The 23,829-nt window shown below is 41.1% G+C and overlaps 1 protein-coding gene across 1 annotated transcript; it reads left to right on the top strand.

Annotated features, from left to right (window-relative positions):
• Window positions 1–1,321: 1,321 nt before the first annotated feature.
• LOC127508913 (gastrula zinc finger protein XlCGF52.1-like) lies at window positions 1,322–5,184 on the top strand. Its single transcript, XM_051887415.1, has 2 exons — window positions 1,322–1,555; window positions 3,147–5,184. The coding sequence occupies exons 1-2, from the start codon at window positions 1,498–1,500 to the stop codon at window positions 3,992–3,994; spliced, it is 906 nt and encodes a 301-aa protein (XP_051743375.1). The 5' UTR covers window positions 1,322–1,497; the 3' UTR covers window positions 3,995–5,184.
• Window positions 5,185–23,829: the final 18,645 nt, after the last annotated feature.

Here is a 23,829-nt window from a genome sequence, read left to right as displayed (position 1 = left end):
CATGACATTTCAAAATGTCTCACTTTCAACATTTGATATGTTATCTATATTCTATTGTGAATAAAATATAAGTTTATGAGATTTGTAAATTATTGCATTCCTTTTTTATTCACAATTTGTACAGTGTCCCAACTTTTTTGGAATCGGGTTTGTAGAAAATCAAACTTTCAGTTCATATATATTATACTGCTGTAGTTATTTAGCAGCAGTGGTTGATGAAGATGAGTGTCATTAGTGTTTTTTTTTTATTATTATTTGTGTCATGTTGTGAGAAATAACAGTATTGTCTTTCATTAAAGTAGTTTATAGGATTTTCTCATACATCGTTACTCCAATAATGAGTTTCTAACAGCAAACACTCAGAATAAAGTGAGATGATCTGCTAATGATCTGAATGTCTTGTTGAATTAGTGTTGATAGTCTGAGGATCATCAATATTAACAGAGCTGCTGAAAACACTCTTTATTTCACGTCAATAGTTCCTGTTTTCACCTCATTTATTATGCTGATGTCTTCAGATCTGCTGTAAATTGACACTTAAAGCTCATTTCATTGCTGTCAACAGACTGAGGGTATTTGATGACTATAAATATGAACAATTATTTTTTTTCTTTATGCTTTTAACTGTTTTTCTTACTGTTCTTTACTACTTTTCTAGATATCTGTCAACATTTTAATGGAGAAACAGAATAAAGTTCTGAATTAGCATCAGTTGCTTTACGATAGACTGATATAAATTCTGAATGCACTTAGTTTATGGGTGAAATACAAAAATGTGGTTAATATAGCACAAAAAATAGTTAATTAAAAAATAAAGAAAGAAAAAGAAATAAAACTTTTCAGGCATATTTAGAAGGAGAATCACTTGATGACAAATTCAAACACTGTATTGAAGGATCACAGTGCAGCCCAAAATACTCTTTAATTGTCATTTTAAATCTTTAGACTTTGCCACTTTCCTTCAAACCACCAGGTTTCACCAATTTGTCAGCAAGAAGTTTTTAATCATTTAAAATATAATGAAATGTATTATGATTATTCTTATATATATTTTATTAAATACAGGTCAAAATAACTGCTTCCTTTTTGCATTAAATATATCTTACACTAAATGATGATGGGACATTAAAACATTTTGTTTTCACAAAAGTAATTTGAAACATTAAAACAGACACATTTCATTTAATGGGTTTTCTATGTAAAATCACTTTTGTACATTTCATTTGATGCAGACACTACAGTTTGATCTCTGGACTTTAACCCTATAAAAACAAACACAGTAACTGATTTATTTTTGATTTGGGCAGATCAGCTCCTCCAACCAATCAGCAGTTCAGTCAACAAAGCCCCGCCCACTGCAATTCACTTAATGAAACCCCTCCCACAGCAGTCACATCATCAGTGAAGCTCCTCCCACAGCAGTTCATCAATAAATGCTGGAATATTCCCATCAGAAGAGCACTGAAGCATCAGGAAGAGCTGGAAACTGCAGAGAACATGAGTGATCCAGAACCCTGCAGAATGAAACACACTGAAGATACTGAAGAACAAAGAGGTTGGTGTTTATTCTTCATTCCTTCATGATGCTGAACAACATTCATGTTAGAAAGATTTAAGCACTTCTGCATATTTAGAGAAACAGTTAAACTATGATGCATAATGTTAATTTTTAATGCTCGGTTTGAGAAACCTTCATATTAATTGTCAACATCAGATCAAACTAAATATTTTACATTTATTTCATATCTGGTTCACAGTTTGCAAGAGTGTTACCCGAATTCAGGCATTTTCAATACAGTTTTCAACACTGCTAATTTTAGGAATAAACTGTAAACACCAAAATGTATGAAGTAAATGAACTTTCCAGAATGGCTGACAGGGTTGTGAGTGTAACTTGAGCAAAATCTCTTCTTACAGTAACTTTGGTAACAGGGCTGATGAATGCAGTCATTCATTTGTGTAAAAACTGAGGCAATGGATTGGGATAATTTTCTTGTCCTCCCATCATGCTGTAGAAAGAGCCCAGATGATGTCACATCCTGGGCGTTTTTGAAAGGAGGAAAATCATGTCAGAAGTAACAGGGTTGAGTGAATCATGTAGGACACTGATAATAACACATTTAAAGATGCAGTCAGTCTAGACTTTGAGCATGTGAACTTTCTACAGACACGGCAACGGTCGAGATATGACGTGATATATTTTTTTAAAAACATAAATAACAAATAATAATCACTCCAAAATTTGAAAATATACAATCTACTCCACTTTACTGCAAACTTCACTTGATCTTGTGTTTCTGGTGTCCCTCATTCACATGCGTATGAATGGAAGTCAGTGGAAGGAAAAGTCTACTGTGAAAGGCCCTTAATAATTACACAGTTTTAGGAAAATAAATTAAATACTACAGAAATATGCTCTAATGTTTTAAATTAAAATAAATTGTGTAAGACTTGATTTTCCTACTAAAACAAAAGCTGAGATCAAACACCCTGCAATAAAACACCCCCGGGAAAGAAGATCTCAGAGAAAGAGCACAGGACACGCCTTGACCAAACTTTTCTCCTCGTTTATCTGTGCAATCCCCCTCCCTCATCCCTTCCTTTCCCCCTGATTTCGCTTTTATACCGTATTTTCCTTATAGCATTGTTATATTTGTCTGCAAGCATATTTTAGCATCTTTGTATAGTTTGTATAGTCTCACCCAACATAAATAGTTTTTAAAATTCTACAATTTTAACTTAAAAATCTAATCATATGTTACCAAAATTTTTAAAATTAAAAATACCCCAAAAATCAATTCTGGTCTGGGTAATTAAGTGAAGATGGCAGATCAGCCATTGCAGCATGTCCCACAGTCAGTTATACATTTCTTATGCTTAGATTTATGCTTTGAGCAATTGATGTTATGTCTTTCTTATTTTTAAATTGTCTTCTAAATGTCTAATTGTGTAATTGGCATGATACTTTTTTACCTTACAATAAAATGTTATACTTGATTTATTGTGGACTGTGCATCAAAATGATCTGAATGTTTTATAGCAGTTGTCTATCACAGCAAGTCTCAATTTTATGACCTTTCACTTCATATTTCTGTCTTTAAATTATGTACTGAAAATTAAATGACTTTTTTTTTCTCTCATTTCAGACCTGATGGAAGAAAGCGAGGAGAGTGAAGAACTAAAGACAGTTCTAAAGAAAAGAGCCAAGAAATCTTTCACCTGCACTCAGTGTGGAAAGAGTTTCTCAACCAAACAACATCTTGAGCTTCACATGAGAGTTCATACAGGAGAGAAGCCGTTCACATGTGATCAGTGCGGGAACAGCTACAGTCAATCATCAAGCCTTAAAGAACACATGAGGATCCACACCGGAGAGAAGCCACACACATGTGATCAATGTGGGAAGAGTTTCACGCGATCATCAAGCCTTAAAGAACACATGAGGATCCACACCGGAGCGAGACCGTTCACATGTAATCAATGTGACAAAACATTTCGTGGGGAATCCACCTTTAAGAAACACCTGCAAGTTCATACAAAGGAGAAGCCATATTCATGTTCTGTGTGTGGAAAGAGTTTTTCACAGCTGCAATATTTAAATAAACATGAGAAAATACACACTGGTGTGAGAGAGTACATGTGCTTTGAGTGTGAGAAGACTTTTACTGCAGCAAATGGTTTAAAACAGCACCAGAGAATTCACAATGGAGAAAAACCTTACAAGTGTTCACACTGTGACAAGAGATTCAATCAGTCAACACATCTGAAAACACATGAGAGGATCCACACTGGAGAAAAACCTTACAAGTGTTCACAGTGTGACAAGAGATTCAATCAGTCATCATCTCTGAAAACACATGAGAGGATTCACAGCAGAGAGAAGCCGCACACGTGTGATCGGTGTGGAAAGAGTTTCTCTTTTAAAAATCAGCTGAAGATACACGTGAAGATCCATGCAGTGGAGAAACCACATCACCACAGTCTGCAATCATGATAAGTAGTTCATCTTTATGTGCTCAGCAACAGTGTCTCTTCTGTGTAAGTTAGATACAGCCAAATCTCTCCTCTCCACCTATAGTTGGCGCTGTTGCTCTGTGGCTGCTGTTGAATTATCCAGGTTGTTGATGAGGAGCGACCCCGAAATGCCTCATTCATTCATGTACTTGTGTGAAACCTCATCAGTCGCAGCCCAAGTACTGTTCCAATTCAAAGTTCACATCTAGTCAAGTACAGTTCAAATCCCCGGATGTGTTCTTGATCCGCCCCTTTTATTGAGGATGCATCAAGAGGTGACTTGTGCGGACTTGAGACAGCCAGGTATCCCAGAATGCATCACACACTAACCAGCAAGCGTCAACAGTAAAGCAGAAAACCTGTGTAATTTAAACATATTACTGTTATTATGTCATGATATGTAGTTTTAAGAGTTTTCAGGCAAGAATGTACTGGTTTAAAGATCAAATTTGTGGTTTATTGATAAAAGTAGCGCCTATTTGGAGTTGTGAGATCCAGGCAATCACCGGGCGCTCAGCACTCATGTACCCCGCCGAGAACAGCCTAACCTCGGCTAATCCTTCTGATGTTTGCTGCTGGCTCTGATGTCTCTGTAGTGCTTAAACATAATATAATTCATCTTTTGTAAATCTAACGGGTGGTCTCATAAATCTATAATTTGTTGGACTAAAAGTGAAATATCATAACTTTATATAGTTAGGCGTTATAGTTTACTGTTGTAGCCTACTAGAGCGCTGACTTTGTATGTTTGACTGAATCGTTTGCTTTATTTTTTATTGTAGCTTCTTATACCTTTTACTTATACTTTTTATAACGGGTATTTGGCTATTGTTGGCCATTAAAACTGACATTTAACAAAAAGAGTCAGGGGTGTGTTTTATATTTGCAGACTATATGCACATATTGCCACATATGTTTGATATTTTTAAAATGGAAACAAAAAGAGGAAGAACTGTGTTTTATAGTTCGTTTGGTAATAACTATACATGCAGTGAAGACTGTAACACTACACAAATAAAGTTTGTTCTTTTCCTTCCTAAAACTGTGTTTGAATGAGTGTAGATACAACAAATAACCACAAAACAAAGAATAAACGCCAACCCAGAGTGTATTATACAAGATGACACAGAAAAGCAATACAGGTGCTGGTCATATAATTAGAATATCATCAAAAAGTTGATTTATTTCACTAATTCCATTCAAAAAGTGAAACTTGTATATTTTATTCATTCATTACACACAGACTGATATATTTCAAATGTTTATTTCTTTTCATTTTGATGATTATAACTGACAACTAAGGAAAATCCCAAATTCAGTATCTCAGAAAATTAGAATATTGTGAAAAGGTTCAATATTGAAGACACCTGGTGCCACACTCTAATCAGCTAATTAACTCAAAACACCTGCAAAGGCCTTTAAATGGTCTCTCAGTCTAGTTCTGTAGGCTACACAATCATGGGGAAGACTGCTGACTTGACAGTTGTCCAAAAGACGACCATTGACACCTTGCACAAGGAGGGCAAGACACAAAAGGTCATTGCAAAAGAGGCTGGCTGTTCACAGAGCTCTGTGTCCAAGCACGTTAATAGAGAGGCGAAGGGAAGAAAAAAGATGTGGTAGAAAAAAGTGTACAAGCAATAGGGATAACCGCACCCTGGAGAGGATTGTGAAACAAAACCCATTCAAAAATGTGGGGGAGATTCACAAAGAGTGGACTGCAGCTGGAGTCAGTGCTTCAAGAACCACTACGCACAGACGTATGCAAGACGTGGGTTTCAGCTGTCGCATTCCTTGTGTCAAGCCACTCTTGAACAACAGACAGTGTCAGAAGCGTCTCGCCTGGGCTAAAGACAAAAAGGACTGGACTGCTGCTGAGTGGTCCAAAGTTATGTTCTCTGATGAAAGTAAATTTTGCATTTCCTTTGGAAATCAGGGTCCCAGAGTCTGGAGGAAGAGAGGAGAGGCACACAATCCACGTTGCTTGAGGTCCATTGTAAAGTTTCCACAGTCAGTGATGGTTTGGGGTGCCATGTCATCTGCTGGTGTTGGTCCACTGTGTTTTCTGAGGTCCAAGGTCAACGCAGCCATATACCAGGAAGTTTTGGAGCACTTCATGCTTCCTGCTGTTGACCAACTTTATGGAGATGCAGATTTCATTTTCCAACAGGACTTGGCACCTGCACACAGTGCCAAAGCTGCCAGTACCTGGTTTAAGGACCATGGTATCCCTGTTCTTAATTGGCCAGCAAACTCGCCTGACCTTAACCCCATAGAAAATCTATGGGGTAGTGTGAAGAGGAAGATGAGATATGCCAGACCCAACAATGCATAAGAGCTGAAGGCCACTATCAGAGCAACCTGGGCTCTTATAACACCTGAGCAGTGCCACAGACTGATCGACTCAATGCCACGCCGCATTGCTGCAGTAATTCAGGCAAAAGGAGCCCCAACTAAGTATTGAGTGCTGTACATGCTCATACTTTTCATGTTCATACTTTTCAGTTGGCCAAGATTTCTAAAAATCCTTTCTTTGTATTGGTCTTAAGTAATATTCTAATTTTCTGAGATACTGAATTTGGGATTTTCCTTAGTTGTCAGTTATAATCATCAAAATTAAAAGAAATAAACATTTGAAATATATCAGTCTGTGTGTAATGAATGAATATAATATACAAGTTTCACTTTTTGAATGGAATTAGTGAAATAAATCAACTTTTTGATGATATTCTAATTATATGACCAGCACCTGTATATATAAAAATGTATATGTGTGTGTGCAACATTGTCCTTTGAAGTCATTTTGAGTTCGGGAGCACGCTGAGGAACAGCACTGTCCTGTGACGAAGTCCAAGGCAAAATAATCCCACCAGGTTGGATAGTTCCACAAGGATAAAAAAAACAGTCACAGACAAAAACAGGGAATGAGAATAGCGCAATCGCGTTTAAAGAGAGCAAAGAGAGCGCATTGCTCCAGAACGCCGGTCAGTCCACTTCTTTTGTGGGAAATGTCATGATCCTGATTATGTCACAGGGATTCCCTGGCGTATTGTGGTGGAACTTTCGCGAGACAAAAAAAAAAAGAACACAAACACTTGACGGGGCAACAGAAAGACAGGGGAACACAATTATTCATGACGTCGAAAGACAGTGTCCGTAATAAAGCTTCAGATTAACCATGTTAAATACATCAGTTTTAGGTGGGTTACCTCAGCACACAGTGTAATTTATTGGCCCTGTTTTGCTTTTTACTTCAGCTGGTACTCCCATTGGGCATTAGCTTGGTAGAAAATTTATTAGAGGAACTGGAAAGAGCGTGGACACACAAGTCATAGTGACTCCTTAAAATAGTTTAAAACAGTTCGTAAATGCATTCATAAGTGCAGGAAGATTTAGAAGAACTAGAAAGTTTTAAAATGCCAGTGGCAGCTAATAGCGTCAGCGTTCACCCGGAAGTCATGGATTTCTCCTGTGTTGAATGAAGAAACGATGAAAAACTTGCATGGTTAGTTTGACTCTTGTAGTAGGGAAGAGTTCTTTCTCTCTTCTAGGTAAGGACATGGGGTGCAGGTTGAGGCCTGGCCGGGGAGCACCCAGCAGATGTGGAGTGTTGGCCAGAGGAGGCAAGAGAGAGGGAGGGGGAGCTGTGTGTCACTCTTTAAAGTCTGGGAGAAGTTACACCTCTTAGGGACAACCTGATCAATAAGTGGGAAATTCCTCTGTGGGGGAGTTTATGGCTCTTGTTTTTAAGCATGATTAAACTGGGCCTGGGTTTGTGTTCATTTATACTCCAATTGATACAGCAAACACACACTGCATCCTATGAGGAAGTTATACATGAAAGTGTAAGTCATGAAATGAGCATTAATTTGATTGGAGACACAATATATGTGAGGTTACATGAACTAGTAGTTTGCACACAAGACATGCATAAAACAAAATACAAAACAAAAGACACTTTACAAGACAGTTATAATCATACACACAATGTCCTGGGGTGCGTGTTCATTTATAGAACAGTTTGTCTATAAATTGAGGCAGAAGAGTCTGTTTTTACAGGCTTTGTGTCTTCTCTATGGCCTAGTGATTCAAAGTTAGTTTGAGCTCTTCATTCTTTCAAGTCATAAAATCATGGCAACAAGAGGCCTGGTCGTATTACTTTGGGGGTTGTCGCAGACACCTTGGTGCAGGGTTTTTAAAGATTATATGTTAGACATAAAATATATTTGTGTCTGCTTTGTCCAGATGCTACATTATTCCCCCCTTTTGATCATTGTTCCTTCACATGGAAAACAGTGAGCGATGTCGAAGGTGCAGAAAGATCAGACACGCATCAGCACGTAGCAGCAGCCTGGTTGCTCGTGCCGCCTGAGGCAGCAGGTGCCCTGGGTAGGGTGTCACCTGTCATCCTGAAGTCAGTTAATTTAGAGCAGGTGTTTGCTTGTGGGTGCTGGTGGCAGGAGGGCAGCAGGTGGTCATTATCATCTCATGAGAAGTCTGAAGTTTGGAGTGCCGCTCTACTCTCGTGGTGGTGCCGACTTGAGTGCGCTTGGGCTTTGTTGGGCACAGAGTCCGAGGCTTGTCCTTCGCAGTACTCCTCTGGTGAGTCCTGTTCAGGGAGCTGTATTTTCATCATGCCAGCAGCCCCTGTAACTCTGAGGCAGGCGTGTCCAGCTGTCCTTGTGCAGCCTCTAATTGATACCTGTGTGAAGGGTGTGATGGAGGATGTTGTTGCCAGCTGCAGTTGGTCATTCTGTGGTGTCTTCTAGGGATGTGCCCGAAGCCAAATACCGTATCCGGAAAGGAAATTATGTGTACTGAAATGGCGTGTACTACAAAGGGTATACATGTGAGATGGGAGGAAAAAATATATTTCTTTCTATATATATGCTTTCTCTCGCAATTATATAGTTGGATAATTATAATGTAAATAATTTGTGAGCATCAGGAAGCTGCTGTTAACATGTGGAGTATTAAAAATGCTTTTGAATCACTTTCGAGATTCGCAATCACACGAGCTGTGTCGTGTATTCTAAGGAGCGTCAGTACTTACTATACATTTCACAAGATTAGATATTTGTCAGTGACGCTCAGGAACTGCAACCCATTCACCACTGTCCTATCAGCCATCTCTCCTTACTCTCTTTATGTGGTAAGTGAAATCTGTTGTACTACAAAATAACAGGCTCCTGCTAGCAAGGGACTAACCATGTCCCTTTCGGGGCTCTGTAGACTGCGTTTTTTTCCCCATGTGCCTTTCCGAATGCTTCTCCTAGTTGCTTTGCTGGTACCTGGGATGTTGCCATGACAGCAGCCCAGAGCTGGTCCTGTGCTTTCTCCGTATAGCTGTTCTCATTGTTCAGCAGCTGTCTGAGACTTTTGAAGCCTTTGATTCTAGTTTGAGCCTCTGTCTCTAGCTGGTCTGTGAGGCTTTGAGCACATGTCCACTTTTTGTGGGACTCTGTGATCTGTGTGAGGTTGTTTACCTTCTGTTTAAGATCCATGAGGCGGGCTAAGGAGATGATAACTTTAGTCACTCTATGTGGATGTAACTCTGGCTTGGGTCATGTATCATTGGTCCTTGTCTCTCATTATCCAGTTGTGTTTGGCTCTGGTGCAGTAGGTTGTCAGCAGGTCTGGGTGGAATGGTGTTACTTGCACTGGCTAGTCAGTCATTTAGGTCTCCCACCTGGGAAGTTAAGCTGAGCATGTGCAACATTTTGGCACACTTGTTATTGAGAGTAAGGTTGAGAGACCAGTGCATGACCCTAAAGAGTTCATAGCTAAAGGTTTAATGGGTCAGCTATGGATATAAAGTACAGTTTGATGCTTGTTATTGAAGTGTATATTCTATGATTGCTATCTTAGCTGTGGATGCTAGGATGCTAAGATTTGTGTGGTTCTGAGAATGTTTCTGAAAGGTGTAAGCTGAGATTTAATGGTCAAATTATTTCTCAGAATCTCCTGATGGCTCACAACAGGCTACCTCTCCATAGAGGTGAAGAAGAGGGGAAAAAATAACAGCTTTATTGTTTTTGTTCATCACTGGTGCTCAGGATATATATAGTTTTAGTAATTACTGAGATTACTTGTGTAGCAGGGTCATAGAACTTGTGCACTCATTAAGAATAAACAGAATCACTGGTTCCTTTTGGGCTCTATGGGGAAACAGAAACAGACTAGAACGAGTTAAAATGTGGCGCTTATACTTTCAGATATTCAAGAACTTTTAATTTCTAAGGCTATTACTGTCACAGACACGCCAGGCTCTTCACTCACCCAATCACGACGCACTCCTTCACCAGAGTTCTGATCACGCACACCTGACATTCATCACCACCCCTGTCAGCAGCACTATAAGAGACACTCACAGCCACAGTCATTGTCCAGTCTCGTTAACGCATACTTACCCTAATGGTTACCTTACGGACTCCTCGATCAACTACTTACCTGTCTCCAGTGTGCTTCCTAGATCCTCCGTGTTCTCCTGTCCTCCGTGAGTGTCTCTGTGTGTCTTCAGCTCCAAGGACCATCCGCCACCCACGACTCCTAGAAGAAACCAAGTATCAGTATCTCTGTCATCGATCATCACGAACTCTATCTGGCTTCACTCTCCTGCTCACTGCTCTGGTTGTCTCAATAAAACATCGTAAACCTTACCTGTGTCTCCGACCTCCTCTGTATGTAACAATTACACTGTAGAAAGGGGAGCATCACCCAAATCTATATGTATATAACACTGTACTGAGATTTCTTCATCAGAAACAGGTTAAGCAATACTGCAATTGGGATTTCTTCAACCAAAGCAGATTAATCAATTCTGGTACAGTTTATATACCGCTGAGCTAGTAGAACAGTAGAGATGTCAATTCAAGCTATTTTATCAGCATCTAACAAGCCAGCAACTAGCGATCTACATGCGTATCAAATGTGTCAAATGTTGTGTTGGAATTATCAAATGCACACTTTTATGTGGATGGTTGTTTAAGCGAATGGTGCTTAGCCGTGCTAGCTTAACCAGCTCAATCTGGTGTCACAGTGACGTATGCGCTATCTGGAGTTTGTGTTTTTTTTTTCCAAGTCATTGTCATGGAAACCAGTGCACAGCAGTGCCAAATCAAACAGTATATGTCTAATGTCTGTATGTTTCAAAGAGCCATGCATAGTCATAGATGGAGATGAGGCTTACACATTCATCAAGGATTTCTTTCAATCAGTAAAATTTAAAATTATACAGTGGGTACGGAAAGTATTCAGACCCCCTTAAATTTTTCACTCTTTGTTATATTGCAGCCATTTGCTAAAATCATTTAACCCTCAGGGGTCTGAGGATTTTCGGGGCCCTGGAGAAGTTTTGACATGCCCTGACATTTGTGCTTTTTTCAGTTGTTCATAAACATATTAATGGAAAAAGTGTCATTACACTGTATTCAGCACAACCTAGGCTACCATAATATGTGAGGAACATGTATGTACATGTTTGTGTTTTTGAAGGAATAACGTTTATGCGTGGTTATTGAAAAAACAAAAAACTTAAGTCACTGAAATAAAGCCAAAAAATATATATTAAATCTGTGTTCACAAGACTTCTGGGTATTGGAGGTTGTAGACTAGAGTTTTTGCTTCAAAATGATGTAAAAATTATCCTGCATACTCGTTCATTTATAACAATATATTGATTTAGTTTTTGTAAGACACTTTTTGTCAAGAAACACAGTATGCGTGGAGGCGTGAATCATCATGAATAATGGGTGATTTACACCTGAGAAGACAAAAGAATCGCATAAAGAACCTCTAATGAGCTGCATATTAATGAGGCCTTTCAGTCAGGTAGGCTGTGAAAAAACCCTCTGTGATCATGTCTCAAGCTCATCATGGTGTATATCAAACATACAGAAAAAACAGCAATGCTGTGAAATATTATTACAATTTAAAATAATGGTATTCTATTATATACTTTAAAATATAATGTATTTCTGTGATGCAAAGCGTCTGAACATTCATGTTACCTCTATGGCATTTCATATAGTCTTTTATCTTAAAAGCATGCACATTTGGAGAAATATTGATGGGTTCTCATATGTTTATGTCAATTTTCTATACAGAGGAGTAATATTTATTCAATATTTATTGTCATCACTGTGAGCGCTGGATACTGTTTTCAATTCATACTTGCAGCCGGAGGGCGCTCTGTACACCTTTAGTCCACAAATTACTCTAAAGAAGAACAGGACATTAAGGAACTAACGGCATGTCTTCCAGAGATCGCTAGCCATGGCTTTAACATACAGATAAACACTTTTCAAGACAATAAATGCACGATTGAGATGATATATACATGTATTGCCTCAGAATTTGCGTCTGAATAGCGCTCGCTCCGTGGGCGTGGCCGCATTAGCGGATAATGAGCTGAATCACAGACTTCTGACATGTGTCTCTTTTCATACAGATTACATAAACACAGAATATTTGTTTTCGATTTGACTTACACGATTTAAAACCTGACATTTCAACATTTTTTTAGACATAAGTCTCATTTTTGTGTCATTAGCATTCACTAAGTTACAGTTCATTTTCTGAGAACCATCAGATTAAACTTCGTTCAGAGGGAGACGAGAGATCACGCATCATGTTAGTTTTCTTTATTTTGCAAAAAGCACATCATTTTGTTTTTACTCTGAGTGTACACAAATAAAAGAAGATATTCCACAAATTTTAATGGTGTATAACTCTTAATTATATGTGCAACATTGACGGAGTATTTTGAGTCTCTTTCACACTGGTAAGAAAAAAACCGAGGTGGTATCGCCGGCGTGACCGCCGACCCGAGGGAGTTAAGTTCATTTTTTTTTCCTCATTAATGTACACACAGCAACCCCATATTGACAGAAAAATACAGAATTGTTGACATTTTTGCAGATTTATTAAAAAAGAAAAACTGAAATATCACATGGTCCTAAGTATTCAGACCCTTTGCTCAGTATTTAGTAGAAGCACCCTTTGATCTAATACAGCCATGAGTCTTTTTGGGAAAGATGCAACAAGTTTTTCACACCTGGATTTGGGGATCCTCTGCCATTCCTCCTTGCAGATCCTCTCCAGCTCTGTCAGGTTGGATGGTAAACGTTGGTGGACAGCCATTTTTAGGTCTCTCCAGAGATGCTCAATTGGGTTTAAGTCAGGGCTCTGGCTGGGCCATTCAAGAACAGTCACAGAGTTGTTGTGAAGCCACTCCTTCGTTATTTTAGCTGTGTGCTTAGGGTCATTGTCTTGTTGGAAGGTAAACCTTCGGCCCAGTCTGAGGTCCTGAGCACTCTGGAGAAGTTTTTCGTCCAGGATATCCCTGTACTTGGCCGCATTCATCTTTCCCTCGATTGCAACCAGTCGTCCTGTCCCTGCAGCTGAAAAACACCCCCACAGCATGATGCTGCCACCACCATGCTTCACTGTTGGACTGTATTGGACAGGTGATGAGCAGTGCCTGGTTTTCTCCACACATACCGCTTAGAATTAAGGCCAAAAAGTTCTATCTTGGTCTCATCAGACCAGAGAATCTTATTTCTCACCATCTTTAGCAAACTCCATGCGGGCTTTCATGTGTCTTGCACTGAGGAGAGGCTTCCGTCGGGCCACTCTGCCATAAAGCCCCGACTGGTGGAGGGCTGCAGTGATGGTTGACTTGCATCTCTGGAGCTCAGCCACAGTGATCTTTGGGTTCTTCTTTACCTCTCTCACCAAGGCTCTTCTCCCCCGATAGCTCAGTTTGGCCGGACGGCCAGCTCTAGGAAGGGTTCTGGTCGTCCCAAACGTCTTCCATTTAAGGATTATGGAGGCCACTGTGCTCTTAGGAACATTAAGTGCAGCAGAAATTTTTTTGTAACCTTGGCCAGATCTGTGCCTTGCCACAATTCTGTCTCTGAGCTCTTCAGGCAGTTCCTTTGACCTCATGATTCTCATTTGCTCTGACATGCACTGTGAGCTGTAAGGTCTTATACAGACAGGTGTGTGGCTTTCCTAATCAAGTCCAATCAGTATAATCAAACACAGCTGGACTCAAATGAAGGTGTAGAACCATCTCAAGGATGATCAGAAGAAATGGACAGCACCTGAGTTAAATATATGAGTGTCAAAGCAAAGGGTCTGAATACTTAGGACCATGTGATATTTCAGTTTTTCTTTTTTAATAAATCTACAAAAATGTCAACAATTCTGCATTTTTCTGTCAATATGGGATGCTGTGTGTACATTAATGAGGAAAAAAAATAAACAAATGATTTTAGCAAATGGCTGCAATATAACAAAGAGTGAAAAATTTAAGGGGGTCTGAATACTTTCCGTACCCACTGTACTAATGCAGACTCCTGCTTTTTTGTGAACATGTTTTCACCTACTTTAAATGTTTTATGCCCTATGTTGACTAGAGACTTTTGTAGAGGCAATGTAGAAGGCATTGTGGCCATTCTGGGTGCCTTCTGGTGCCAGTTTTGGTTCTGGGTTGCCGTTCAGAGTCAAAGGGTTCTTAAGAACCCTTTCTGAGGAGGCCTTGTGTTTTTTAAAGGCCTTCTGGTGTCAGGTTGTGTGTGTCGGGGCAAGCCTTGCATGGGGGCAAGCCGTACTGCTTAAAGGTGACTTACTGGTTTTGGAGGAAAAAATTCTTGAAGCTGGTGTCTTCCTTCATCCCAGTATAGCATCTGGACAAATCAGACAAAGATATGTGTTATATTAGTAGCACTTTATTTTACAGTATGTGTACTTTCCTGGTACATATATAGTAATTATATTGTACATACAGGTAAAAGAGTGGTAAAACAAGGTACTCACCTGACATGGAAACTAATAAGAAACACTGTTGTACTTTCCAATGATACATACATGGTAACTACTTTGTACCTATAGACAAGTGTTGGGTAATAACAGGCACTTATAGTGTTCGTATATGCTGACACATTACTGTACTTACTAATGGTATGTACATGGAAACTATTTTGTACTTACAGACAAGTGTGGGTAATAACAGGCACTTATTTATGGTAACTTGTAAGACACTTTACTTACTAATGGTATGTACACAGTAACTATGTAGTACTTACAGGCACTTATGTGTGGTAATTAGTAAGACAATTTACTGAAGTTACTAATGGTATTTACACGGTAACTATGTAGTACTTGTCCTTGTAGCTAAGGTTTGCGTGTTTACTGATGCAGTATGTGTTGTTTTAATCTTTAGCAGCAGGTTTACTCATAAAAAAATAATAATATTGAGTTCATTTTATTATATCCTGTATGCAGCAGCAATGTCTTGAAAGCAGACAGCCAAGGACACCTTTAGGTTGTAGCTTCCCCCTCCAATAATGCCACTCAATAAAGGCAAGTTATTATCTCAGAGTCGTGTTACCCCTGTAATGGTATATTTCACTTTTGTAGGTTCTTCATGCATGTTCTGTATGTTGCATATGAGCTCCCATTTGTGGATGCACAAAGAAATGACTGTGATTGACCTAATAATGAATAAAGCAAGTCTTCTATAAGCTCGCCAGTCATCACTGAGCAGACACGTGGACAGGTAGGGCTCAACCTGTGCAGAGCACATGCCCTTTTTGTCCTTACACATTTCAAAGTGCCCTTTTTTGGAGGTGTATTAAAGGTATTAAAAAGAACTTGTGACAAAATCTTTTTGGATCCGCTCAAACTGTCAGTCAAACCTCTTAACTCCGTGCCCTGAGTGCAGCGAACTGAAGTTCCACAGCAGAGCAGCTGAACGTCTTGCAACGGTAAATACATTTCTTGTTGTTTGAATAAGTACAAAGTTGTCTTTACGAAAGAAACACTAGTATGCCTACCCCCTTTAACTGAGCTATATAAATGTAAAGTATGACAAAGAAATAATATCCAATCAACCCCAATAACAAAATTAAAAAAAAACACCAAATTAACTTACAACAAAACCAAATAATACAAATAAATAAAATACAATAAACAAACCAAGCAACAACAACAAAAAATAAACTTCAATCCAGCTCAAATACACACACACACAAAAGATAAACAACACAAATTAACAATGTACTGGCTCAAATGACCACCAGATGGCAGCGGAACAAGAGGCAACGGTCTTGCGTCTCCAAGGCAAGCGATGTACAAACAATAGTGAACTGAAGGCGTTCAAAGCAACAGTGCGCAAGCAACACTCCGACGTCCCAAAACTGGAACAGGTATATAGGTGGAGAGTGGGGTAAGAAGAGCCACTTTTTACTTATGTGGTCCTCAAGATAAGGGAAAATGAGGCAAAAGTACAATGAAAGTATTTTAAGTAATTTCAGGAAGCTTCCTATCATTTTAAATGATCAGAATACATCTATGACAAAGGGTTCAAAAAATATGGCTTCTTATAAAAAAGTGTTCCTCTGGCTCAATTTACCCAGGTTAGGGGTAAGTTGATCCGAGTCAGTAGGTGGGTGTAAACTGACGATCTAACTAAATCTGAATTAAACCCATGCGAAATTTTAAAGATAATGTACCTATTTTAAAAACTAATTTAATAATCAAATTTCCTTTTACAAATATTCTTCCTAAAAATATTTTACAAATATTTCTTTTTTAAAGCTAAATTTAACAACATAAAACCAACTAAATGAAGTTGAAATTTCAGTATCTTTAATTGTTTGCATTTCTGAAACAATATGTTGATCTACATAAGAATGAATAAATGTCACTGAAACTAAACATTTTAGTCAAAAGGTTCTTGACATGGTAGTTTTTCTGCAATGTCGACCATGTTAGGCCATTAGAGACTACAGGTGGAAAGATATATATGATTAAACATCCTCTGGTTCGTATCAGAGAAGGATTTGGTGTACTTGTACACTATTCCTATCAAATAAACTCAAAAATAAAGATAAACTAAACCAGTTGTGTAATATTACATTTCAATGACACCAGATTATACTTCAGATTTAACTTAAATTCATTGCCTTATCGTGGGGTAAGTTAAAACGCTGGCTCAATTTACCCCACAGCATTTGGCTCACTTTGCCCCATAGCTGCCATTTTAGGAAAAGCTAGCTAGCTTACCAATTCAGAATAATATTTAGCTAAATGACTTGCATGGTTTTATACGTTGCTAAATCACCAATATGCATCACAAATAGTTTTAGACCTGGACAAATTTTCTTTGATGAAACAGCCATTACATCTGTTTTGTTAAAAGGTTGGGGGGGGCTCATCTTACCCCACTGGCTCACCTTACCCCACTCTCCCCTAAGCCGCAGCTGGCAACTTATGCAAAACGACAAATAAACATTTTTCTTCTGCTTCTCCCTCCCGCTTTTCTTCCCTCAAACATTTTAGAATATACATATAAGGCAAAAGAAAAGTTACCTCTCATGCACACAACACTTACATACTCACTAACAATGCCTGGACGCACACGACTAATCTAAAATTACATGAAACAATCACATTAATCCAAATACGAATTTGATTAATTTCCCCACAAACACCTATATTCTAAATGTATAATCTAAAAGACTTTAAAAGTGAACGAGTGAAGATACATGACCCACACAAACAGTTCACATCAGTGCAATGCCACGAGGAAACTGAGATCTCACCTGTGACTAATATATAATTACGTGATTACCTGACGTATCAACCCACCACACACTCCAACTTAACACACATGCTACTACAGTTGTACTAGTGCCAACTTCTTTTAAAGTTGTATTATTGTTCATTAAATCTAACATGTAAGCAATATATTTCATCAAGGGACTGCTGAGGAAATTCGGGCATTGATTGAATGGCGGACGGCCAATAAGAACCTTTTTACTGGGAGGCGCAACTCCTCCAAATGTGGATGGGAGTGAGTGTTATTGATTTTGAGTGTTTGTATTGCCTGTATGTAATGCCTTGTAATCTTGTATTGCCAGATTTGGGTAGTCTTCTTAATCCATGTTATTGAAGTGCCAGTGTGTCACTCTTTATGGTTTTGTTTTGTCAGTGGTACAGTGCAATGGATGCTGCACTCCAGGGGCAGCACTCAATTAGTCTGCCTCTGGTTGTTGCAGCAAACCTGACTGCCACCTCAGGTGGCTCGGTCAGCACACCAGCCTCTATCTCTTCAGAAGAAGCCAGGAGCAGCCAGCAACCTCACAAGAGGTCGAGGGACAGTCAGTCGCTTCTGGACTTTTTAAAACTGTCTACTTATCTCACACAGAACAACCTCCTTGACAACAACCAGTCTGGCTTCAAGAGTGGCCACTCGACTGAGACTGCCCTGCTCTCAGTCACTGAAGCCCTGAGACTGGCACGAGCAACTTCACAATCATCAGTATTCATCTTACTGGATCTGTCTGCTGCTTTTTTGACTGCCCACTCTCGAGTGCCGCTCTTGAGCCGCCTGCTTGGCCGCTTCCGGTTTCTCAGTGCTTCCCCTACCGCCGTCTTGCGAGCGATTTAAAGAGCTATTTCCTGCAGTTTTAACCGCTTAAAAGAGTAGTCTCCCCGCCGTTTTCACGGCGATCGCTCTGCGGATCGTCGCTCTCTGGCAGCTGTTCACCGTACCGCTTATGAGCCGCCTTCAGCATCTGAGAGCACCCGTTTCAGCTCATCCCCTGCTGTCTTCCGTCAGGTGAGTATACAGAGCTTATTTTTCTATGTGTATTCTCGCTGGCATTTGTTTCAAAATGCCGTGCCTCTGAACGCGTCATTTGCTGGGTCCGGCCCCGCAAACCGCGTTCGTCGTAGACGAGTGCTCTCATTACAAGAGCACGAGAGCGAGCTTATTCTGACTCTCAGCTGAATTTGACATGATGCTCTCCCCTGACTTAGGTGAGACTCATGATACTTATTCAGTCTGATAGAGTACATTTCTCTGGCGTTTGTCGTAATGCCGAATCTCTCAGTGCGTTGCTTGCCAGTCCCGCATTCATTGAGCCGCGTTCATTGAGAAATATGACATGACGCTGTTCCCCGACTCGGGTGAGACCCATGTTATATATATTCAGTTTGATAAAGCGCATTTCTGCCATGTTTGCTGAGTTTCTCAACGCGTCACTTGCCGGTTTGGTCCCGCAAGCCGCGTTCATTGAGAATAAGCGTTCTCACAATGAGGGCGCAAGAGCAGGGTGCGAACTACGGGGGAGCTAGAGGGAGCTCGGCTCCCCTTAATAAGACATGGGCTCCCCTGAAAACGTGATTTGTGAAATTTTGGGGGTCTCAAAAAATATTGACAATGTGTTATTTTGACGTGCAATTTCAGTTTTGTGTAATGTGAACGTGGATTATTATGTGTAAAATTTCAAAAATATTCATTCATGCGTGACGGTGATTTAAACCTAATTCACTTCAATAAAGATAACTATACATGCTATTCTTGTCATGAGCATCAAGTTGTGGGGGCGCTGTGGTGCAAATTCCACTCATGTTTAGTACGTTAACTCAAAGATTCATAGAAAAAATTATAAACATTGGAATTGTGGTCAATTCTGTGTTAAGGTAAGGCATGTTATTTGCAATATATGTGTTGTGGCTGGGTTGTTATAGGTCTGCGTGACTCTCGATGTCTTAGGCCTAATTGAACGGAGGAATTATGGTATTCTTCTGTAGCCCGACGAGTAACTTTAACCGTTGTTCATGTGAACTCAAAGACAGCCTGATGTTTTGTGTATAGACTATTTGTGGGTGGCTGTTTGTTGTTTCACCTATCAATTTGTGTCGATAAAGTATAATAGGGTAAATCCTGTATAGTGATTTATCATATAGTGCTTGCATAAAGCAAGTAGTGCATACACTTGTAGCTTATATGTATTTTTGTAAGTCATTGTAAGTTCTCTTTTGAGGCACGCACAGGCGCACCCCCCCCGGTCACTGAAAGAGCGAGCTCAATGCTCACTTATGCTCAGTTAAACATGACATATGCTCTCTGTTTATTATGCTGGATCTCTGTACGCGTTGCTTGCTGGCACCACCCCCGCAAGCCGCGTTCATTGAGGAAGAGCGGTCTCACTTCTGACACTGCTCAGCTGAATATGACATGACGCTCTCCCCTGACCCAGGTGGGACTCATGATATATATTCAATCTGAAGGAGCATATTTCTGCTGTGTTTGCTGAGTCTCTCAGAGCGTCGCTTGCAGGTTGCCGCGTTCATTGAGAATGAGCATTCCCGCAATGAGGGCGCGAGAGCATATTTTTCCTGAAGGCCGAGCCTCTCAACGCATCGCTTGCCAGCCCCGCCCTTGCAAGCCACATTCATTGAGGATGAATGCTCTCACTGAGAGAGCGAGCTCAATGCCCATTTATGCTCAGCTATGCTCATGACACATGCTCTCTGCATCAGTGCACAGGCCCCAACACAGCGGCCTGTCAACTGACTTAATCCAATCCCTCGTCACGCGGGCCGAGGCTTGGCAGGCCATCCCCGGAGTGTCAAGCTGGGTGTTGGGGATAATAAATCGAGGTTACTTGCTGTTCGCCTGAAGACCGCCGCGCTTCAGCGGAGTGGTTCCCACTCTGGTAAAAACGGACGACGCTCATGTCCTTCGCACCGAAGTGATGGCTCTGTTGGGAAAGGGACCCATAGAGGGAGTCCCTCTCTCAGAGAGCAAACACGGTTTTTACAGCCGATATTTCTTGTCCCCAAGAAGGATGGTGGTCTCAGACCCATCCTAGACCTCAGACTCCTGAAACGCTCCCTCATGATATGGAAGTTCAGGATGTTAACGTTGAATCAGATCCTCGCGCAGATTTGCCCCGGGGACTGGTCCTTCTCACTGGACCTGAAAGACATGTACTTTCACATCCAGATTTCCCCCCGTCACAGACGATTCTTGAGATTCGCATTTGAGGGAATGGCTTACCAATATACAGTCCTTCCCTTCGGGCTGTCCCTAGCTCCTCGCACTTTTACGAAGTGCATGGATACGGCACTTTCCACTCTGAGACAGATGGGGATCCATGTCTTGAATTACCTTGACGACTGGCTCATATTGGCCCAGCTGCAGGACGAGCTAGCACACCACAGATCCATGCTCCTCAGCCACTTGGAGTGCCTAGGACTCAGGGTCAATTTTGCCAAGAGCTCACTGCTCCCCAGCCAACGTATCTCGTTCCTGGGTGCAGTTTTCGACTCAGCCCAAATGAGGGCAATGGACTCACCAGAGCGCGTTCTGGCCATTCAGCAGCTCACGGCTTCAGTCCCCCTCTCCCTCTGAAGTTTTTCCAGAGGATGCTAGGGCTGATGGCTTCCACCTCCCCGGTTTTGCAGCTCGACCTCTTGCGAATGTGGCCTCTGCAGTACTACATAAATCGCCAGGGCGGGCCTTCATCCAGATGCCTTTGTGCGCTGGCAAAGCAGCTCTTGGAATGGGCCCTGCCCAGACTGCAATTGCTAAGAGCATCGCACATACTGGGCAAACTGAATCTGGGAGCAGACATGCTATCTCGGAGCAATGTCCCCTCGAGTGGACGCTCCACCCCCAGACGATTCTCGGAATCAGAAGACAACTCTCATTCCCCAGTCTTCTTTTCGAAGGACAGAGATGCGCAGGCCCATGACTGGCCCAGCCTCCTCCTTTATGCTTTTCCCCCGATCACTCGGATCCCTCAGGTCATCAGACGAATCAGGGAAGACAAACACAGAGTCCTCCTGGTGGCCCCACTCTGGAGGAACCAATCTTGGTCCTCAGAGCTGTTCAGGCTTTCGACAAAAGCCCCGTGGCTGATCCCCCTGTGACGGGACCTCCTCTCTCAGGCGAACAGGACGATCTGGCACCCCCAGCCAGAGATCTGGGCTCTGCACCTGTGGTCCCTCGATGGGAGCCTGTAAACCTGCTGAATACCATTTCTTAGACGAGAGCCCCGTCTACTAGACGCCTCTATGCCCAGAAATGGTCAGTCTTCGTCGACTGGTGTGCAGCTTGAAACGAAGACCCTGTTGAGTGTGACATATCCCCGATATTGTCATTTCTCCAGAAGTGTCTGGACAAGGGCCTCACTCCTTCCACGCTCAAGGTGTACGTGGCAGCTATAGCAGCGTTTCACACACCTATTGCTGGCCAGTCGGTGGGACGAAACAGCCTCGTTGTGCATTTCTTGGGAGGTTCTAGGAGGCTAAATCCCCCCCGTCTTCTCACTATACCCACAGGGCTTAAAGTTTTCTGGCACCGTGCCGGATCTCCAGCGTGCGGCGTTTGGGTGCGGAAAAAAATACAATAAATTGATATCAAAATCTTGATATCACGTTCAGTTCATGAGTTCACCTACCAATGGTTTGAGAGGAATACAGCTTTCACTCTTAACCAAACTAACATTACTTACATCAGAAGTAGAATGGGGCGGGTAGTAAGAGACTGCAAGCCTTTTGGTAGCTGGTAGAAAAAGTCAAAAGAACCAGGTGCTTGCTTCTGCATTCTGTGCTCGAGAAAGCTAATTTATGCATCTAACTGTAAAAAAGTGCAATCACATCAAGAATTAGACCCCGGTCATAGAGCAGCTGTCCACGCTCTCCAACACACAACAAAATTACCGGGAGCAACAACCACAGCTGGCGTACCGGTGTCAATGACTGACCGTGTTTGTGATTTGAAAATACGCGTGTGCACGTTCATTGCAGAACACAACTTATCTTTCACGATATCTCAACCACTGGTAAATCTGTGTAAAAAAATTGCGGAAGACAAAAAGGCGTTAACAAAACTGTCTGTTTCAAATCAACATGCCAGTTACATAAATACACATGGCATAGCACCAGCGTTTAAGAGACATCTGTCTGAGAAGCTCAAAAACTGCATGTTTTCACTGAATATTGATGAAGCCTCTAGCCAGAGAATGGACAAAATTCTCAGTGTCGTTGTTCAATTTTTTGATGAAGATACGACCAGAGTAACTACCCAACATCTGGCAAGCAGGAAATTTAATATTGCAAATGCCTCAGCACTTACGGTGGAACTATAAGATGTCCTGCAGTCGTATGGTCTTGAGTGGAAACAAGTCACCAGTATTCTATTGGACAATTGTGCAGTCATGAGGGGAAAGAAGACTGGACTTAAGATGCAAGCTAGGAAGGAGAACCCTTACCTCCTAGTCATATCTGGAGACACCGCCATATGGTTTCCAATGCTGCCAATGCGCTCATGAGCCCATTCAGCTCAGAAGTTGAAGATTTCTGCTCTGATGTATATTATGTTATTAAGAAGTCACCAAAACAGAAGGAGATTTTTCAGAGTTTCAGAGTCTGCTCCATCTCCCTCCCAAGAGCATGATCAGACCGATCGGCAACAGATTTCTTCAGATGCTGGAGGTGTGCAACAGGCTGAATGAACTCCTGGATGTACTGTTGGTGGTGCACTACTACCATATACTGGATCCAAGTGAAGAACATAAATACTAGGGGTGTAACAAAATATCGCAGTACTATATTTCACGATGCAAAAATGTTACGTATCGTAGAGTGATGTCGATACTTTTACGATATGACGGCGGTCTAATCTTATTGGTTGAGCTGCCGACGTGACCTACTCTGCAACATGGAGGTGGCAGTGAGAGAAGCCGGGTTGTCACAGCATATTAAGGGTGTGTCTCAATCAGCTCTCTAGTTCAGTAAGTGTTTCGCGCACACATCGAATCTTACAAGCAGGTTTAAACATTTCTTGCATCAGTTTCTTGCTTGGTCGCGTGAGAAAAGTCGTGGCTTTTTTTCATCGCAGTGCCACAGCAACAGCTGTGCTCACAAAAGCAAAAGAAGCTTGCGATGCTTTGCTTTAAGAAGTTCTGTCTTAGGGGCGTTCACATATTGCGTCTTTTCCACGTGCAAGTC

This window comes from Ctenopharyngodon idella, chromosome 3 (genome assembly GCF_019924925.1).
Source record: "Ctenopharyngodon idella isolate HZGC_01 chromosome 3, HZGC01, whole genome shotgun sequence".
In the NCBI taxonomy this organism is placed as follows: domain Eukaryota; kingdom Metazoa; phylum Chordata; class Actinopteri; order Cypriniformes; family Xenocyprididae; genus Ctenopharyngodon; species Ctenopharyngodon idella.
The sequence above is the reverse complement of the archived record's forward strand: the minus strand, read 5'-3'. Positions and strand labels throughout refer to the sequence as shown.

Excerpts from the sequence above, each read along its gene's own strand:
- LOC127508913 (XM_051887415.1), top strand. The coding sequence starts at position 1,498 with ATGAGTGATCCAGAACCCTGCAGAATGAAACACACTGAAGATACTGAA. Across the intron at positions 1,556-3,146 it reads AGATACTGAAGAACAAAGAG|ACCTGATGGAAGAAAGCGAG; the intron begins GTTGGTGTTTAT and ends CTCTCATTTCAG.